Source organism: Drosophila persimilis, unplaced genomic scaffold (assembly GCF_003286085.1).
Source record: "Drosophila persimilis strain 14011-0111.01,24,50 unplaced genomic scaffold, DperRS2 tig00000804-arrow-arrow-pilon, whole genome shotgun sequence".
Taxonomy (NCBI): Eukaryota; Metazoa; Arthropoda; class Insecta; order Diptera; family Drosophilidae; genus Drosophila; species Drosophila persimilis.
Window position 1 is genome coordinate 615760 of NW_020825356.1, and position 18832 is coordinate 634591.

At 48.6% G+C, this 18832-nt stretch overlaps 9 protein-coding genes across 12 annotated transcripts; 4 read left to right on the forward strand and 5 right to left on the reverse strand.

Moving 5' to 3' along the window:
* Positions 1–460: 460 nt before the first annotated feature.
* Positions 461–1563, forward strand: LOC6597565 (transcription initiation factor TFIID subunit 9). The gene is made up of 2 exons (XM_002022746.2): positions 461–633; positions 719–1563. The coding sequence occupies exons 1-2, from the start codon at positions 486–488 to the stop codon at positions 1330–1332; spliced, it is 762 nt and encodes a 253-aa protein (XP_002022782.1). The 5' UTR covers positions 461–485; the 3' UTR covers positions 1333–1563.
* Positions 1350–2853, reverse strand: LOC6597566 (replication factor C subunit 4). The gene is made up of 3 exons (XM_002022747.2): positions 2693–2853; positions 1764–2631; positions 1350–1704 (listed from the first exon to the last, which is right to left on the reverse strand). The coding sequence occupies exons 1-3, from the start codon at positions 2800–2802 to the stop codon at positions 1618–1620; spliced, it is 1065 nt and encodes a 354-aa protein (XP_002022783.1). The 5' UTR covers positions 2803–2853; the 3' UTR covers positions 1350–1617.
* Positions 2854–3175: 322 nt separating this feature from the next.
* Positions 3176–5746, forward strand: LOC6597567 (mitochondrial uncoupling protein 4). Of its 2 annotated transcripts, none has more exons than XM_002022748.2 (5): positions 3176–3652; positions 3711–4065; positions 4688–4797; positions 4987–5475; positions 5534–5746. In XM_002022748.2, exons 2-5 carry the CDS (start codon positions 3730–3732, stop codon positions 5706–5708), a joined length of 1110 nt encoding a protein of 369 aa, XP_002022784.1. In that variant the 5' UTR covers positions 3176–3652; positions 3711–3729; the 3' UTR covers positions 5709–5746. The 2 variants fall into 2 exon arrangements, with proteins under 2 accessions (XP_002022784.1, XP_026848868.1); XM_026993067.1 differs by having other exon boundaries at positions 3177–3652; positions 3705–4065.
* Positions 5747–6441: 695 nt separating this feature from the next.
* On the reverse strand, positions 6442–8574 carry LOC6597568 (RING finger protein 121). The gene is made up of 6 exons (XM_002022749.2): positions 8366–8574; positions 8241–8275; positions 7856–8152; positions 7562–7790; positions 7266–7501; positions 6442–7195 (listed from the first exon to the last, which is right to left on the reverse strand). The coding sequence occupies exons 1-6, from the start codon at positions 8411–8413 to the stop codon at positions 7075–7077; spliced, it is 966 nt and encodes a 321-aa protein (XP_002022785.2). The 5' UTR covers positions 8414–8574; the 3' UTR covers positions 6442–7074.
* A 234-nt stretch (positions 8575–8808) lies between these two features.
* LOC6597569 lies at positions 8809–10136 on the forward strand. The gene is made up of 3 exons (XM_002022750.2): positions 8809–8986; positions 9045–9147; positions 9227–10136. Exons 1-3 carry the CDS (start codon positions 8844–8846, stop codon positions 10085–10087), a joined length of 1107 nt encoding a protein of 368 aa, XP_002022786.1. The 5' UTR covers positions 8809–8843; the 3' UTR covers positions 10088–10136.
* LOC6597570 lies at positions 10124–10920 on the reverse strand. Its single transcript, XM_002022751.2, has one exon. It carries the CDS (start codon positions 10884–10886, stop codon positions 10146–10148), a length of 741 nt encoding a protein of 246 aa, XP_002022787.1. The 5' UTR covers positions 10887–10920; the 3' UTR covers positions 10124–10145.
* Positions 10921–11201: 281 nt separating this feature from the next.
* Positions 11202–13408, reverse strand: LOC6597571 (laccase). Its single transcript, XM_002022752.2, has 3 exons — positions 13229–13408; positions 12916–13136; positions 11202–12862 (listed from the first exon to the last, which is right to left on the reverse strand). The coding sequence occupies exons 1-3, from the start codon at positions 13299–13301 to the stop codon at positions 11243–11245; spliced, it is 1914 nt and encodes a 637-aa protein (XP_002022788.1). The 5' UTR covers positions 13302–13408; the 3' UTR covers positions 11202–11242.
* Positions 13409–14318: 910 nt separating this feature from the next.
* Positions 14319–15427, forward strand: LOC6597572 (putative sulfiredoxin). 2 transcript variants are annotated; one of them, XM_026993097.1, is made up of 3 exons: positions 14319–14441; positions 14833–14976; positions 15059–15427. In XM_026993097.1, the coding sequence occupies exons 2-3, from the start codon at positions 14851–14853 to the stop codon at positions 15269–15271; spliced, it is 339 nt and encodes a 112-aa protein (XP_026848898.1). In that variant the 5' UTR covers positions 14319–14441; positions 14833–14850; the 3' UTR covers positions 15272–15427. The 2 variants fall into 2 exon arrangements, with proteins under 2 accessions (XP_026848898.1, XP_002022789.1); XM_002022753.2 differs by lacking the exon at positions 14319–14441 and adding an exon at positions 14472–14703.
* Positions 15428–15515: 88 nt separating this feature from the next.
* Positions 15516–17697, reverse strand: LOC6597573 (actin-related protein 8). Of its 2 annotated transcripts, XM_002022754.2 has the most exons (3): positions 17611–17697; positions 16985–17552; positions 15516–16924 (listed from the first exon to the last, which is right to left on the reverse strand). In XM_002022754.2, exons 1-3 carry the CDS (start codon positions 17658–17660, stop codon positions 15671–15673), a joined length of 1872 nt encoding a protein of 623 aa, XP_002022790.1. In that variant the 5' UTR covers positions 17661–17697; the 3' UTR covers positions 15516–15670. The 2 variants fall into 2 exon arrangements, with proteins under 2 accessions (XP_002022790.1, XP_026848897.1); XM_026993096.1 differs by lacking the exon at positions 17611–17697 and having other exon boundaries at positions 15516–16922; positions 16985–17083.
* Positions 17698–18832: the final 1135 nt, after the last annotated feature.

Below are 18832 nucleotides of genomic sequence, written 5' to 3' on the forward strand. Positions count from 1 at the left end.
CAAATGCATGAATAGGTAAAAAAAAGGCAATCTGGGAGAGATTATTATGAATTACGTTTCAAATTAGCTTGGATAACAGAATTTTAATATTAATGAAAGGAAGTAGGGTATCCGAATGTCCGTACTCATAGCTGAATCCTGTTCATCAGCAACAATGACGTAACATTTCATACACACTACGTTTCATTCCGTGGACACTTTACGTTTTATTCCTTGACCTTTTTGTTCAAACCATATTTTATAAAGAATTAAATTAAAAGCAGTGCTTCAAATTTTCTAATCTAGTAGAAAATTGTTGAATTTATCGGATAAAATTATTTGTTCAGTGCTGAGAGTCTGAGCTAGATAATAACATTAAACTGAGTATCAAAATCGAGAAAATCTTCTTTTTCCATGGATGGTTTTACAACACTCTTTTTATCTGCCCTAAACGACCCTACAACACTAGCATATTGTTTATGTCTTAAAATCTATTTTTTTGCGTGATGGCCGAAAAAGCAGAAAAGGCCAAGATAAATGCTCAGATCAAGCATGTTCCGAAAGATGCACAGGTGATAATGTCCATACTGAAGGAGCTGAATGTCCAGGAATATGAGCCGCGCGTGGTAAACCAATTGCTGGAATTCACTTTCCGTAAGTGCCGCCAAAAAGTGCAACTAACGCTGCCTTAAAACGCGTGAATACAATATAAATACTGACTAAACAACATTTTTTGTAGGATATGTGACCTGCATATTGGACGATGCCAAGGTGTATGCGAATCATGCACGCAAGAAGACCATCGATCTCGAGGATGTCCGCCTGGCCACGGATATGGCGCTGGACAAGAGTTTCACCGGTCCACTGCCGCGTCATACCCTGTCGAAGGTAGCCGAGATACGGAATAGCATGCCACTGCCACCGATTAAGCCGCACTGCGGCTTGCGTCTGCCCCCAGACCGTTACTGCCTCACCGGTGTCAACTACAAGCTGCGGGCCACAAATCAAGCCAAGAAGATGCCCAAATCGGCACTGGAGGCGCGCGCATTGAAAACCGTCGTAAAGCCCGTGGCCAGTGCCAATGGGCCGAAGCGTGCCCACTCTGTGGTGGCAAAACAGCAGGTGGTAACCATACCCAAGCCCGTCATCAAATTCACAACCACAACGAAGAATGTCCCTGGGAATGCAGACACTAAGACGGACACCAGTTCCGGTGGCGACATGAAAATGGAGGTGGACAGCGATGCGGTGGCCGTGGGCAGTATTCCGAGCACCAGTGCCAGTGCCCCAGGCGTCAGCTCGGCCGTAAAGCGGGAACGCGAAGAGGAGGAGTTCGAATTTGTCGCGAACTGATTGAACAAAAATACAAATTAATTATTAAAGTATATTTTCAACATCTTCCGTAGTAAAAAAAAACATTGTTTCGATTGTGTCTTTTCAGGCAGTTGCACTTGTTTGAATCTTTTTTGTTTTCTTGGGCATTGGCATGAGGGGAAGACGTATAGGACATATAGGAGACGTCTTCCTAACAAACTAGAATACCCAAGACAAGAACAAACGATTCAATAAAATGCAACTACCTGATCTCTTGGGTCTATAAATATTTTTGTAGTGTATGGGGTGTGGTATGTATGATGTTCATTTCAGGGCTAGAATGATGCAGCAGCCAAGATCCATAATCTGCAAGTACTCGGAGCCGCCATCCTGCAGCCGATAGCAGCATTCCTGCAAAGAAGAGAGCTAAGTAAAGCCATCGCTCGGGCTAAAACTCCCCCAATACTTACGCCCAGCTTCTCGCAGATCTTTGCCTTCTGCGGATCGGTGAGGTTCGGATGATGGACAATAAACTCCACCAATTGTTCCATCATCTGGCCTACACTGTACGCCGAATAGCCGATGTCGCGTACAAACTGCTCGAGACGCTCATAATTCCCCGAGCGGCAGACGTCCATAAAATCATCAAGCAAGTAGTCCGGTATGACGCCGGACATTTCGAAAAGATCGGCGGTGTTTATGGTGTGTTCTGAACCTTGGAGACGGAAGCATGACTGAAGAGTGGTTATAGCGCGACGCAGATCGCCGCCGGATATCTTGACAATTGTCTTGTACGCATCCGGATCGATTTTGACGCTCTCCAGCTCGCAAATGTGCTGCAGCCGGGCAATGATCTTTTCCTCGCCGAGCGGCTTAAAGCGAAACTTGGAGCAGCGCGACGTGATGGGCACAATGATGCGCGACACATAGTTGCAAATGAGGCAGAAGCGTGTGCTGCTGCTCTCCTTCTCCATGGTCCGACGCAGCGCCGACTGAGCGGCATGCGTCATCGAGTCTGCCTCGTCCAGGATGATGATCTTGAATGGTGGCACTGGGCGGCCATCGGGACGTACATGGCTGGCCGAAAGCTGGGAGAAGTTCTTGATTTTGGTGCGCACCACATTGATGCCACGCTCATCGGATGCATTCAGCTCGAGTATGCGATCCTTATACATGTCGCCAAAGATCTGGCGAGCTGCTGCCAGGATGGTGCTCGTTTTTCCCGTGCCGGGTGGACCGTAGAGCAGCATATTGGGCAGATCGGCACCCTCCACACACTTCCGGAGCACGGCCACCACCTCCGATTGCTCCACCACATCATCAACGCTTCTGGGGCGGCTGAAATTAACAACAAATAAGCATCAAATCTGATTTCCCCATTCGATTCAATGGGACCTACTATTTCTCCACCCATGGAGCCGGTGGCTTGCGACGTTCTACGGTACCGCCTTGAGGTTTGTCCGACCCGCTGCTTGCGCCAGATTTTCCAGTCTTCAAAAATGCCTGCATCTTGAGATGATCAATCACAATAAAGTTCAACGCAGCGTTTGATTTCTAATATTTGGAAATTTGGATGCAAATTTTGCACATTTGCTAGCATAATGGTAGGAAAAAGAGGGTATGGACTACAAGCAAAACCGCCCAGAAGAGCAATCTCATGCAGGGTAGAATCCACCCCTATTTCCCAATATACCTTGAAGGCGAAAAGCCGATTTTGTTTTGGCGCGTCGTAAGACGATAGCATGCTATCGATTGAAAAATCCGAAAGGGTGGCAGCACCTGCTTATTTTTGTTGTCGTGCCGCCACTGCATTTTGTGTTTTTTTTGTTGTATTGGATGCTCCTCTTCTCGCCCCTCGCCACCCCCTCGTATTACAATTGATAAGTGCAGCACTCACAGAATATATATTCCAAAGGATATAAATAGAGCAGCAGCGTCGTCAGCTGTGGAAACTAACATGATAAGACGTGCCCCCGAGTGGTTATAGAGCGGGAAGGGACAAGCCGATTACGATTCGATTTGATTTTTGTTGTTCCCTTTTTTCTTCTTTTTGTCACACCATTTGACATCGTTGCCAAAACGCTGCCGCTGCTGCTGCTGCTGTTGCTGCCGCCGCTGCCGTGCTATTGTCGTTGTTATTATGTAAAATCCGTACGGAAGCAATTGGACATCAAACAAAGGCATCGGAAAATCATCTCCTGGACGCCCAACACAGCAGCAGCTGCGCGAAAGTTGAACGGCCACCAGAGGCAGCAGAGCAGGCCATCAACAGGTCACGCGACCCTGAGACTAGCGTTAATAAATAGCCTTGAAAGAAAGGCATTTGCCATTGCCATTGCCATTGCCATCTGAGACTCGTGTGAGTATTCGGAGATTGCTACGTGGGTTGTTTTATTTTTGAGTTACTTCAGTTGCAGTTCCTCGCCGATTGAAGTCATGACTTCGGCCGCAGCCACAGACACAGCCCAATCGCAGCATCCCAGTGCCAGTGCCAGTCCCAGTGCCAGTGCCAGCGATGAATCCACAACGACTGCCGCTTCAGGCTCCTCCAGTGGACGGCATCAGCTGCGACCCGTGAAGTACGACTATGCCGATTCATTTGCCTGCACCTACATTGTCTCTGTGGTGGCTGCCTCGGTGGCCGAGCTGGCCACATATCCCTTGGACCTAACCAAGACGCGGCTGCAGATACAAGGAGAGGCGACAGCAGCCACAGCCACAGCCATCACCACCAGCGGCAGCACTACTACTCTCCCAGGGGCCAAGGGCAATGTGAGTAAGAACCTTTTGAGTTGAACGAACGTTCGTTTCGTATGTGGTATGCTTGCCTTTTGGTTGCTCTTGGTTTTGATGTGCTCTCTGTTCTGTTATTTGTATATTGTGACTCTCTGTCGCTGTCGCTGTCACCGTCTCTGGCTTTGGTTTATCCTCCCATCCACTGTTGTGCCTGCCTTTCCTCTAATCCTCACTCACACACATACACACTCATGTATATATATGTATATATATTAACACTGTGGCTGCTTCTATCTACTGATTAATCGACTGTCCACTAATCTGTATCTGTAGCTGAGATAAGATTCCCGAAAAATTCCCATAAACGAAAGACGATAGAGTAGTATTTGGATAATACATTTAATATACCCCGGGGTTGGGGGCCCGGTCCCCTTTCCCCCCACTTGTATGTTTCACTCATTCCCCCTATCCCTACCCTATCCTACGCCCCCCTGTTTCCATCATACTATTCTGTGTACGTGTATGCGTGCGTGTTTCAATGTACTATGTATATACGGCGATGATGAATATATACTACAAATACTACAGCAAAAATCTCTCTATACTATATACAAACCAAAAACCCAATCAATTACCTACCAATCAATTTACCAACCAGATGCAATACCGCGGCATGGTGGCCACCGCCTTAGGCATTGCACGCGAGGAGGGCGCCCTCAAATTGTGGCAGGGCGTGACACCGGCGCTCTACAGACACGTCGTCTATAGGTGGGCAAACAAACAACCAAATAAAAAAAAGAACAAATAATTAAACACTAAAAGAGTTCTCATTGTATATCCACACACATCAACATTGCCTGTGGCATCCTCTGACTACTCTGCTAGCAGCAGCCTCCTGGCTCCAGTTGCTTTGATTTAATACGCCTCTGTATCCATATCCGTATCCCTATCCTGCAGCGGCGTACGTATCTGCAGCTACGATCTGATGCGCAAAGAGTTCACACAGAACGGTAGCCAGGCCTTGCCCATATGGAAGTCTGCCTTATGCGGAGTCACAGCCGGCGCCGTTGCACAATGGCTCGCCTCGCCCGCCGATCTAGTCAAGGTTCAAATCCAAATGGAGGGACGTCGCCGTCTGATGGGTGAACCACCGCGTGTCCACAGCGCTGGTCATGCGTTCCGCAGAATTGTCCAACGTGGCGGCGTGAAGGGCCTGTGGAAGGGCAGCATACCGAATGTACAGCGGGCCGCTCTGGTCAATCTGGGCGATCTGACCACCTACGATACGATCAAGCATCTGATTATGGATCGACTGCACATGCCCGACTGTCACACCGTCCATGTGCTGGCCTCTGTGTGTGCGGGCTTTGTGGCAGCCATTATGGGCACACCCGCTGATGTGGTAAAGACGCGCATCATGAATCAGCCCACAGACAACAAGGGAAAGTAAGTATCCCACTCGAGTATGCAAGGAATCGCAGATCTTTAATGGCTTATCTTTCAGCGGGCTGCTCTATCGTGGGTCTGTGGATTGTCTGCGACAAACGGTGGCCAAAGAGGGATTTCCAGCGCTGTACAAGGGATTTCTGCCCTGCTGGATAAGGATGGCGCCCTGGTCGCTCACTTTTTGGCTATCCTTCGAGCAGATACGCAAAATGATTGGAGCTTCTGTCTACTAAAAGAAACCACAATATAGTACATGCAATACAATGATATATATGTGTGTTTTTAAATCCTGATGTACATACATAGCATATGTATCTGGTACTTTAGATCGTTCGTTTGTTTGTTCGGTTTGCGACTCTGCAAGTCTAGAAAAGAAGCCTGTCTGTCTGTTCCTCAATTTCTCGCCCTCGCGCGACAGAGAGAGAGAGAAAGAGGGCTTTCCTAACCATTTTTCAGCAGCTATCCTTCCATCCCCTTTTAAACTGTAAGCAATTCAAACACTATTTCGTGTTCCTTTTTTGTTATTGTTGTTGCCCCCAACAGAATTATAAAACTCTATACAAATAAAGAGAGAAAATTGTTATTTTGAAAGATTTTAGATCCCATTCTTGGCTGTCGGCTCTCTTTCCCACTCAAACGTTCGGACCAATGCTGGGGAAAAGGGACAACTCTCTATTTTCAGAGCATCATATTTCCTCTCTTTTCCACACATTTGTTCGGACCAATTTCCGAGACTTATTCTTTGACGACAGCCACAAGCGCACAAGCGAAAAGTCCCAAAGAGTATGATCGAGAACGAAAACAAAAGACATGTCGTGTGCATGACAAGGGACGTGGCTGCTCGACTGGGAGACACGCCGACAAAGGTGTTTTGTCTTTTCCGACTAAATGCAATTTAATCTCAATATTTTCCCTCTTTCCCACCCATCTATTTCAGCCCACTTTCTTGTGACAGAGACAACACTATTGTTGGTTTTTAGATCTCAATATTTTTGGTACATAAATCTCGTATCTCGTATCCAAGGTCCAGCTTCCAGTGGTGCCATCAAACAAACGGAAACGGAAACAAAAACAAACAAAGACATACTAATATTAAACCTTACGGACACACATACACACATATGTACACAGATGATGCATACAGGCTAAGTATATAATATATATATATATATATATATCTCGTATATATCTAAAATTGCAATAACTTTTACATTTTAAAACACTGCATAATGGAAACGATGTACGACGCTACGACAGAGATGCAACGTACAGGTGTCTGTATCTGATCTGTTTGTGAACGACATCCGGATGTCCAGCCTTCCGTCCGAAAAAAGCAAAATAATTCCCTATGGGGCGTGTGTGTTTTTGCGGTGCAGTGTGCTTATGGGGAATGAATGGGCAGGAGCGGGCCTCCTGTGCTCCCCCCCTTAGAATTGGTCTCTGTGTTTTTGCTTTTGCTTTTGGTGTTGGTGTTGGTGTTGGTTTTGGGATCCTTAATCTGTGGTGTCTGCGGGTGTGTGCTGCTTGACTAGACGCTGCGGAACGCTGAGGCAAAGGGCTACGCTACCATGAAAGGGTGCTGCCGCATGCTGGCTTGACTCATTCCAGTCCCAGCACCCAATTGATGCCTAAAACTATGAAGAATATGAGCGGCTGCCAGGCCACCAGCCAACGGATCCAGTCCAGCAAACGGCCATACAATACATGCGGTTTCTCCCATCTGCATACAAAGAATTATATTTCCATTAGAGATTGTTTTGAAAACAGGCTGGCTGCTTTTCTTGGCTTACGGATTGCGGAACATTTTCTGTAGATCAACCTTTTCCTTGCAGTAGGGACACGTCTGCTTCTTGCCGACAATACACCAGCCCCGTATGCAGAACTCATGGAAAACATGATTACACGACAATTTGTATGTGTTCTCAATGACGCCCTCCTCCTTTTCAGAAACCAGCAACTGATTGCCGCACACGGCGCACACATTCTGCTCCAAGTGTCGCGTTGGAATCCCCTGCGGGGCATAGTACTGTGGCAACAAAAGGGAGAATATAATCAAATTATGCGCGAAAGCTGAACAAACACTTACGCCAATGGCTGCTGCCATTTTGTCCGAACAAATTTCGGATATGTCGCGACCAAGCACCCCAATGTAGAGGCCATAGAAGCAGAACATAAGGCCCACATCCATCCAGATATTGGGCAGCTGTGAGAACAGATAGTTCATGCCCATGAAGGCGGCCATGATCACGAGGTAGCCAACCAGGCCCAGTCCATAGCTAAGCTTATAGATGAAGTAGAACCATTTGTAGACGAGTCTGCAAAGGATTGGCATGGATATTGGACATTGGGGCAGGGCCTTTGATTAACGGGAATGACTCACCTTGGCGTTGTGCCCTGAATGGGCTTGCTTATCGCACGGCGCATAACCAGCGCCGTAATGATTGTGAATATCACCCAGATTACAATGAAACGTATCCATCCAAAGAAGCACGAGATCGTGAACGGTATGATCCACATGGCCAGCAGGGTAATCAATGAATAGGAGCTATAGTGGCGCTTCTTCCACTCCACCAGTATTACCTGGGCAATCACCACGGTGACAAACAGTATGATCACCATTTCCGAGTGCATCGCATCGTGGCCCCTGTGCTTTTCCACCATCAGCTGGTGTTCGGCTCTGCAAAATCAAGAAAAAGGCAGGCGGCTACAGTTGGAGGACTTCAGATTGGTCTCCACAGAGAGGGAAAGGGGGGCCTCTCACTTACCGCATGCGCTCCTCCGGCGTCATGTCGTCCAAGGACTGAAGGTATAAATATGAACATTATCATTAGGCTGCGATGGGGCCACATAGTCCAGTTTGGTCCGGACCGAAATGCCGAAGACGACTCACCTTGTTAAGGTCCACCGGAGCATGCAGATCCATGTGCTGTTGGTACATGTCGTTGTTGGTCCTGCTGTATCCTACCGCTCCAGGTCCTGACAATCTAAGCCGTCGTCTGCGTTTCAACAGTATCTTGGCGATGTTTTTTAAACTAAATTTTCGGATTCTTGAAAGGAAAACAAATAATTTGATAGTGTATTTGTGTGCGTGTCCACAAGTCACGGCGTTGCCATTTCGTATGACCCCTGACGGAAAAAATCGGCATATAAAAATCATTGCAAGAAAATGACAGAAACTTACTCAGCCGTAAAGGAAACTATTTGAGCTCATTGCTGTGATTAGTTTTATATATGTCGGATTAATTATACGTTTTCTAATATATGCTGGCGTTGCCATATTACAGAATCAGTGCCGTTAGCCAACACTGCCAGCGTTATTTATTTATTTTTTAGGAATTATTTTCGTGGCGCATTAACGAAAGGAAGCCATGCAAGTGGAGCACTGGGGCGCCTTGCCCGATGACGATGAGGATCCCGAGGACCTCTCCGACAAACTGGTGCCCATATATGCCAAGAAGCTCATGCTGGAGGAGATACGCCAGCGCGGTGAACTTGAACCGGAGGAGAACGAGTACGGAATACATTCCACCGAGGGGAACTCTTTTAATAATTGCTTAATCATTTTCCAGGCATATAGTGGAGCTGAAGAGTTCCCTCGTCACCCAGACCATCGAGGTGATGAAACAAACGGAGGTGCTGCAGTCCCTCATCGACACTTACTCCAACAAAAACGTATGTATCCAGTATTGCCAGGTTCGGATCGGTTCTGCCAGATGACCAGATCTAAGATTGATTGCTTTCTTCCTTATAGGGATCTTCCAATTACCTGCTCAATCCATGTCAAATGATACCTGAGGTGGACTTTCCGCCAGAAAACGCTGCCGACCTGGTCGGGGAGCAAAAGTTTCAGAAGCCCATCTGGTTCATCCCCACCGCGGACACATCGTACTCGCGTGGCGATCCCCAGCACTATCCGGAGATATCGAGCAACACCTGCCGCCAAGCCTTGCGCAAGGTCATGTGTGGAATGTTGCGCCTTGCCGGCTTCACCGACTGCTCGGAGTCGGCCATCCAGTTGCTGACCGATGCCAGCGAGGAGTTCCTGCGCAGCTTCATCTGCGAGTATCGCGCCTGCTACGATGTCGATCCCAAGACACGGAAATCGACGGAGCTGCAGCTGCTGCCGCTCGAGCGTGCCCACTCGGCGCTGACGGGGACATCGCTGACGCAGGTGCACAACTACTACAAGCACAAGGTGATCACGAGGAATCGCGTCGAGATCGGGGAGTTCAACAGTGTCCTGCAGGACTACGACCAGCTTATGAAGGAGAGCCAGAGCAGCATGCAGCGGCAGCAGGAGTTCAATAGTAACGACTTCCTCAACATACTCGACAACAGCACGACGGGCAGCAACCAGAGCATGGGCAACATTGTGGGCGATATGATGCAGGATCTCGGAGGCTCTAGCAGCGGCGGCCTCTCCACTATGACCATTGGCAATGTCTCCCAGCAGCAGATGCTGTACGGGCTGCTCGACTGCCAAGTCTCTACCTCATCCTCCAATGTTCCCAGCTCCAGTAGCCTGGGGACTGGGAATGCCAGCAATGGCAACGGCAGCACTGGCAATGGCAGCAGCAGCAGTGCCGGCTTCCAAACGAACTTCGACTCGTAGTTACAATCAAAAAACAATCAGAATAAAAACTTTTCTCATTTATCTACTATCAGCGCTTTTATTTCTTCTTTTTCCGGCGTATCTTTGATTCGTTCCACTTGTTCTGGAGCCGGCGCTCCGTGAATTCGTTGACTGGATGGAGGGCCTGCAGCTTGTGGCCCTGCTGATCAGTCGCTTTGTACTCGAAGAGTTTTCCCTGTCGTGGCTTGCACTTGGCCCACGAAAGCATGTCCTTTCCCTCTATAATAGACTCGCCGCTAATGGCCACATCGGCCAGAGCCAATGCCTTTGCGGCGGGTGAGCGGTCCTCGTTGAGAGTGCGTCTCTTGATGGTGGGCTTCTTCTGTGGTCCAGGGGGTCCTGTATCCACTATCTCGGCGCTCAAGTAGCAGTCGGCATTGGACACGAGGCGCACCTGGTCTTGGCAGGGCTCCTCTTTCGGTATATCATCGGCGGGTATCTGCTCACAGAACTCGATTTGATCTTGGATAATTGAGCTAAGTTTTCCCCATATGTGGGTTTGCATTTCTTCGGTGATACGTAGATCGCTGGCTGCACCAGCACCAGCAGCAGCACCCTGCTCGTCCAAGTGGCGTTCGCTTTTAGGCGGAGGCGGCGCCTGGACTACGGTTGCCGCCGCCGGTTTTGAGTCTGTTGCTGCTGCCCCCCGCTGGAACATGGCATTTGTGAGCAGTGTGTGATCAGCGGCTTCAATGAATTGACGCATTTGTGCGTCATCATCGTCGGAGTCGCTATCAGCGTCACTAGTTACCGCTTTGGGTTGCTGTTTAGCGAGCATTTTGTACAAAAATCTAATTATTGTTCTTTTGTTGACATTTCCCTCTTGGTTACAGTTATACCTATCACATGTGCGCCGACTGCAGGTATTTTGCAGCACTGATTAGTAATGTGAAGAAAATTGAATTGGAAATGTGAAAATTTAACAAACGTGATAATAATACCTGGTTAGTTTTAATGTAATCTAATGCAATCACATGTATGTATGAGATAAGCTTTTGGGAGTGGAGTGCGGATTAGTTTTGTTGGAAACCAATCACCGCTGTTCAGCACTAAATAATAGCCCGCCCGAATGTCAATAATTTGAAATGCCATCCATAGAATATTATTTTATTATGCATACAGTGTGAAATTCGATCACGAGACGGAGCTGCACAGGCCACAATTGCTGACGGGACACATCTTCATCTGCACATCCTCGCCGACCCGCACCACGGCTGCCATACCACTCTCTGAGTGAGGCGAAATGTGACAATGGAACATCCAATAGCCGGGACTGTCGCTGTAGAAGCGTATAATCGTGTAGCCAAAGGCTGGTACCTGCACCGAATCCTTTAGCGGTGCACTGCGTCCCCGTCGCGGCAATGGCTTGAGTCGATCGATCTCCTCGATCTGGCCAATCTTCGTCTCGCCCAGCACTCCCATGCCCACCACTTGGAACGTGTAGCCGTGCAGGTGGACGGGATGCGGTGTGTTCGACTTGCTGGAAATAACAAACTCCACATTCTTGTTCGCCGGCACTTGGATGACATTCGAGCACTGGCAATGTCGCTGTTTGCAGTTGAAGCCCATGTGCGCCTGCTGGGAGCTGTTGCAGAAGTACTGCCCGATGCCCAGGTTGCGGGTCTGCAGCAGGGACATCTTCGGCATGCTGAAGGTGATGTCGTCCATTTGGAAGCGGAATCCCTCGCCGGTTATCTGGAAGGCGTTCATGCTGGTGTAGAATGTCGCTGACGGCTTCATCACCGGTTCCGCACGCTGTGCATTGAGGGTGGCCAGCGATATGCTCTGGGCACTGTTGCCGCCGGTGTCATCGCCCAGCTCGTTCAGCATTATGCCGGGGGCATCGTAGGCATAGCTCAGGGTGTGCGTGTCCAAGGCCTTGGGATCGGCATCTTGATAATGGAGCACCGCCTCCTGATGCAGCTGATTCTTGGCACAGAAGCTGTAGCCCTTGATTCGGATCCAGTAGTTGGCCACCTCCTGATTGGCGTGCAGCACAAAATCGAATCTCTCCGCGCCGTGGAACATGATCTTCTGCACCTCAACGGGCTCGATGTCATTGCCATCGCTGGCAATAACCACCAGATCGTGATTGTCGATGCTCAGGCTGATCGGGCAGTTGGACACCCCATTGAAGATGACACGGAAGCGATACCGTCCGCCCCGTATGACCGGAAAGTGGGCATACAGTGTGGGCCTCACCTTGCTGCCCTTTTTCATGTTCCGCCCCCGGCCATTGATCAGAATGTTCTCCGCCACGCTCTCCACAAAGTTGTGCACCCAGTCCTGGATCATGATCACGTGCTCCGTCTGATCAAAGTCGTAAAGATGAGCATGGGGATTGAGCTTCGCTGGCTGCCGAACAATCAGTGGCCCCGCCAGCCCGAAGGCTCGCTGATGCTCGGTGTGGCTGTGCCACCAGTTCGTGCCGCCATGATCCACCTGAAAGCGATAGCGGAAGGCCTGTCCGGCCTCAATCGGATACTGGGTGACATGCGGTACACCGTCCATGAACGGGGTGAGCCGCTGGTGCATGCCATGCCAGTGGATGGTGGTCGTCTCGTGCATGCTATTGATCACATCCGCCACGATGGTGTCCCCGTAGCAGACCTCGATGGAATGCCCGGGCAGGCGGCCGTTCACGACCATAACCTTGGACTCCAGACCGTCGGCGTACTTGCAGTCATCGTTGGCGGACACCTTGGAGCTATCGATGTACTCCTTGCCATTGGCCAGTTTGAAACGATATTTGGTCTGCGGATAGACCAGTGATTGATTAATGGATGGATGAATGGGCGAAGGCCTACCTGAAGGAGGCGCTTGCAGGTCGCCGCCATCGTGTCGTCGTAGTGGACCACCAGGTAGTAGTAGCAGGTCATTGGCTGCTGATCCACGCACTCCCGCTTGCAGGGATGCTGCATGTCCTTGCCGGCGGATCGCCATTGCGAGGATTCGCTGCCCGTGTCCGGCTGGGGGTACATCTGCATGATGCGCTCATACTTACTAACAATTCGCTTTCCGCTGGCATCTGAAAGAATCAAGCATCAAGGATCGTTAACATTTCACACTCAGACTTCGCGTCGTCCTGGCCGTCGCCATCGCCATCGCCATCACCATCACCTTGTATGCCATAGATTTGCACAAATATAAGAGAACAAATTGCAACGGATGCTTTAACCAAATTAAATCTCATTTTCGCATAAAAACACAAAAGTATTGTAATAAATAGTAGGGAATATGTTAGCAAATGGGGGTGCCTATGCCGCTTAATGGATGTTAACGCTCATTTGTGGCTGTGGCAGACTGCCAAACGTAACTGTTAATGAGTTTCCGCCATCGGTTACCTTTTGTAAGGCGCAACGCAACTTCTTACGCCCGGTAATTATTCCAGAGCCAGATAGAAGCGACAGCCACACAGAGATTGCTCGGAATCGGAATCTGGTGTCTGCTTGTCGAACAAGGCGTAACAGTTAATTGAAGATTGTTCGGAACTGCCAAAAGGGAGTTTCGATCAGCGATACTACATCTGAGGTGCCTCTTTTGCTGGCGCTTCTCCATGAAAGATCTCGAATTTGCTATTGATTTCGGGATAGCGGGGAAATACCGAGTGTACCTTGGCCCACATTCTGATATTCGCAAAACTCTATCTGATCTTGCCGGGAAATCAATCGCAATCAATCAAAAATTCTTCAGCTCTGACTGATTTTACAATTCAAATTTGAAAATTCAATTCGGCCAGTGTTGGCAAGCGTTGCACCTCCGGCCGGTATGGGAGGGGAGGCTCCAAACTGCATTCGAAGATCTTTTTGTTGTTATTTGTTTTAAAGAGGTGTCAAAGTACGTACTCAGAAAGAGAGAGAACAAGTACGAGTAGCATCCGCTATCGGCCACAACACTCTTTGCTACCCCTCTGCCGTTTGCATGTACATAAGTAGTATAGTACGAGGTACACACATTTATCTTTTGATAGGGGACGCTGAAAAACAACCAACGGAAATATTGCCATCGTAGATTACACATTTTAATTTCTTCTTCTGACGCTGTCCTAATCAAAACGAATGCCCACCAGCCGAGCCTCAAGAGTAGTAGTAGTACCCCCCTGTCTGGTTCCCACCACCCTCTGTACGCTTTTTTTACTTTTTGGTGCCGTATTTTGAATTTTGTTTTCGATTTCGTTTACTTTTATCGCGAAAGCAACACTGTATGTGTGTGTTCGTCTTCATTTGTTTGTGATCGCGGGGCCACAAGAAGGCGAAGGAGAGTCAACGACGGCAGCGTTGATTATGCATAAAACAAGCAGCTAAAGAGTGCAACAAAACATACTCGCATAGCGGTAAATACATGTACATACATACAGTACATGCCGTAGAGTACATATGTACCATCTCTGCATATGACATGCATGTGTACATATGTATGTAGGAGTAACGTATCGCACAGTAAAACAAGTTTCAACGCCGCAACGCAAAATAGCTTTCGATTGGAGCTGACGGTGCGCCATGAAGTTCATTAGCTATTTCGTACGGGAGTCGAGCAGACGCATTCCTCTAATCCTGCACAGAATCCAGAATCCAGTGCACACAATCCACACCCACGTAAGGGTTCCAGTCACAGGTGGTTTGGCAACCCTGTGCCACCGATAACGGCTTGAAGTGCTAATGTTGTTGTTGTTATTTATGCTGGGAAATTTCACAACTTTTATTGGGTTGATTTCTTCCACACAGAGAAGCGCTGCCGCCACCATGGACACCACAGTGCATTCAGCGGGAATATCAGAGGTCCATCATGTACCAATGAGTGTGATCAAGCGGCCCATACCCTCCATATTGGATGAGCAGAAAGTGATCTCGCTCATGGACACCATCAACGTGCGTCACAACACTGATCCCCGCAATAAACACGCAGGCCTACACACATATCTTTCTCTCTTTGTGTCTGTCTCTCCCCCAGGGCGAGGCCAGCGAGGAGGAGGTGCCCCCAATCGACTTGCTGTGGATAACGGGTAGCGAGGGCGGCCAATATTACTTCAGCTTCGGTGGCTGCCACCGGTTCGAGGCATACCGGCGCCTGCAGCGTGAAACCATAAAAGCCAAACTGGTGCGCTCCACACTGGGGGATCTGTACCACTACATGGGCTCCAGTGCGCCGAAGTATTTGGCCTGATATGATTCGTTGCGGCTCTTGACCTCCACACATATTCCATCCCCGTGCAATGTTTTTCAATGTTTTCGATTGTAAATTCTTTTGTTTTGTTATTATCTATGTTATTTTTTGATAAGCAGCGTGTTTTTAATTATCAGAAGAAAGCATCTGCCGACAGCCATCTCCTGTTTATTTCTCCGTCAAGATTGGATAGCTGGCCTTTCCCACAGCAGGGAATCATCGTTGTGCAGTTCCAAGTTCCGTGTTTTCTTTGTGACGCTCTATAGTTTATTGTGCTTTGGTCGGCATCTTAAGTTGTACTACTGCATTCTGACTTAATTTTAATCACTTAATGATAATGACAATGGACCTTAACATATTCGAAATGCCATGTAGCTGAGCGGGGGAGGGACCAGAGAATCACCAAAGAAATGGCGATCGCTCTCGGAGTAGGCGAAGACCATGACGACTCCAGTCCACCTGCGTTATCCACAGCTCTCTGGCACTCTCCAACACCGACATGATGGCCGCACCCTTCCAAGCCACCATACCCGCATCCATGCCTTTGGTGAACACATTCACCTCGATGCCGGGCTGCACCTGCTGGCTGATGCAGCTTTGCAGCCAGGCCGCCAGGCCGGGTATCTTCACGCTGCTGCCTACGAGCAGAATGGAGCCGTACATCTTGCGCTTTGTCTCGTTGGTGGCGCAACGGCCAATGGCTTCGAGGACAGCCTGATCCAGTGGCATCACCTGACCCTGGCCGTACTGATAAACTCCATTCGCAGTGTCAGCGAAATGCTTTTGCGGATGACCGACGCAGGGGCTGCTGGTGTTGTGGACGGCGACGCCGTTAGAGGAAGGCTCATCCTGATCGACCACATTCAACTCCTCGTCATCGGCTGTAATGGGCGGTAGGAGGCGTGGCTGGGCGAGAAGCTGTGCAACGATTGGATCTGCTGCACGAGCGCCATTCTTTCGGCCCGTCTCCCGCAGATACTCGGCATCGAAGCAATCCTCGCAGTCGTACTGCTCCTGGGGCGGCTGCTGTGTGAAGGCCTTTCTCGCCTTGCCCGTAATGTTCAGCAGTTCGGTGTGAAAGAAGGCCAGGGGGGCCATTATGGCCTCGTCGCCCACCTGCAGGGTGTAACGCAGCCACTGGCCATTCTGTTTCCTCAGATGGAACTGCTTCTCCTGGGCCCCACACACTTTGGCATTGAGATGACAGAAGCGCTCCTTTAGCTTGTCCATCAGGCGGGCATCAACATAGCTGTCCTGGACACTGCACTCGCGATAGGGGAAGCCACACTTGCGCAACAGCATGAGCAGCACCTGGTTAATGTCACCGCCGCCATACTGCAACCGTACCCGCGAATTAAGCTGGGAAATGCCGTCCTCGATGCAGGCTATAGAGGTCTTCTGCGCGCCAATATCCACCACACAGCCGAAGCCAATACCCGCCCCATAGGTGGAGGCGACACTGTCCTGTACCAGGAAGCAACGCTGGAAGCCGAGACGCTGCAGCAGAAGGGTCATAAACTCACGCAGATGTCGCCGCACATAGACATCGTTGACCACCAGAACGGCCGAATGGGTGCGAAGATCGCGCAAATTAATCTTCAGTCTTGCCTCCAATGCGTACGACCATATCCGCTCAATGTGCTGCAACGTACACTACAAGAAGGCAATCGTTGACTATTGACTGTGCTGGCCAAAGGCTGACTCTAGACTTACCTGCAGAGAGCCACCTTTCTGCTTGTGTACATTCAGTTCTCCCCGCTGGATGGGGAAGTGGATGTCGTAGTCGCGAGCATCGAAGGTGCTCAGCCTCAGGATCTGCTCATCGAACAGCACCGGTGCGTCCCGGTCCAGCCACTGCCTGTTCCGCTCTTCGCTTAGATTACCAGGCGGCGGTATCTTCTCGGCCACACTCTTGCGATTGAAGTGGGCCAGCTGCTGCGGAGGCGTTGCCACGCGCAACCGTTGTTTGTCGTCGATCACACAATTCTGTAGTATGCGCGACGCGATTAGTCGTTGCTCCTCAAACTCTACCTGCAGTTGTGCGGGATTTATGTTGTCCAGCGACGGCAGCATCGGGTCATGGTAGGGCCAGTCGCCCTCCTGGTGCTTACGCTTGTAGGCGACCGCATGGAGCATGGTCAACGGATTAAGGTCACAGGCCCGGCCAATTCGCAAATGCTGCGACCCCGGATGTATCACAATGATTTTGGGTGCATCCAATGGCTGGACCTGTTGCGATGCCTGCAGGCGGCCGCTGCTGGTGCTGCTGGCGCGCGACCGTCTGCAAATAGTTTATTCATTTTCTGATCCACTGGACCCCAAGGGAATCGTGCACTTACTGCATAATTGATACTTCTGTGGTTGGGAGAGGGTAGGTGACGGCAGCCATGGCCTGAAGAAGAAATTTTTCACAGTTTTCGCCATGGCGATGTCTGCTTAGCGATGGGACTGTACTCGGTACACACGAGTATCGCACGTCAGCTGGTGCCTTGTGAGCCCCGGTGCAGTCGATAGTTGCCATCGAAGCTGTCAACTTTAGCGGTATATCCTTTTCTGTCATAGTTTAAATGTAAGTTCAAGTCCAACAGGAGTAAAAAAAAATCAAAATGGGAGACCTGTCAATGAATTTGGTCTTAAATTTGACCCGAATCACAGAATTGGTAACGGCCCTACACGTACTGAACGTTCCCATAGACGCTGACGATTTGGATGAATACCACCAACAATATAATATCATTGGTTTGAAGAATTATGGGTTTCGCTGCTAGCGGTTATCTTATTTCTTATAAGATATGGCGAGTGAGGGTTATATACATATATATTCATTGATCTAACAGGCTTGGCCCCTTCAACTGGATAGTAAATATATAGTGGAAATTAATAATGGTCTGCATACACATACACATTAAAATATGGAAGCATATAAGAAAGCCGAAATCGGGGAACATTATCGAATCCAAAGAATCATTCAAAAACGTATTTGTTTTAGAATTGAGAAAAAATGTTGTCATCTAATGCACAAATTAAGGCCAAAACTAGTCAGTTTATTTTTTAAAGGTATTTCAACGATATTTTAAAGCCCATTGTCTTCTTGCAGAGACGAAGAATAGGATAGGTATCAGGATCGAGATATATATACAAAACACTCACCATATGTCTAAAAAATGTCAATTTGAGAAAAGGTCTTTATTAGTAACTTCATATCAATATTTATACTTTCATATAATAAAGGCCTATACTACGGCTTACACGCAATATAGCGACTCTTTTTTTGTTGATGTTTTTGGTTTAAACCTTTTTTGCAATAAAAGCAAGGATTAAAATCTATCCAATCTTGTAGAAAATTTATTCATCAATGGGATAAAACTATGTGGGCATTGCTGAGAGATTTAGTTAGTCAGCATTATTCAATGGAATATCCAAATTGAGCAGTTTCCTTTTTCGTTTGTTTTGATTGACCTATTTCGCTAGTTGTTTTTTGTTGGACTTATTTCGCTAAAACCTTTTTTTACGCAAAATGCAAGAAAAGCAAGTATTAAGAATAAGCCAGTTAAATAGAAA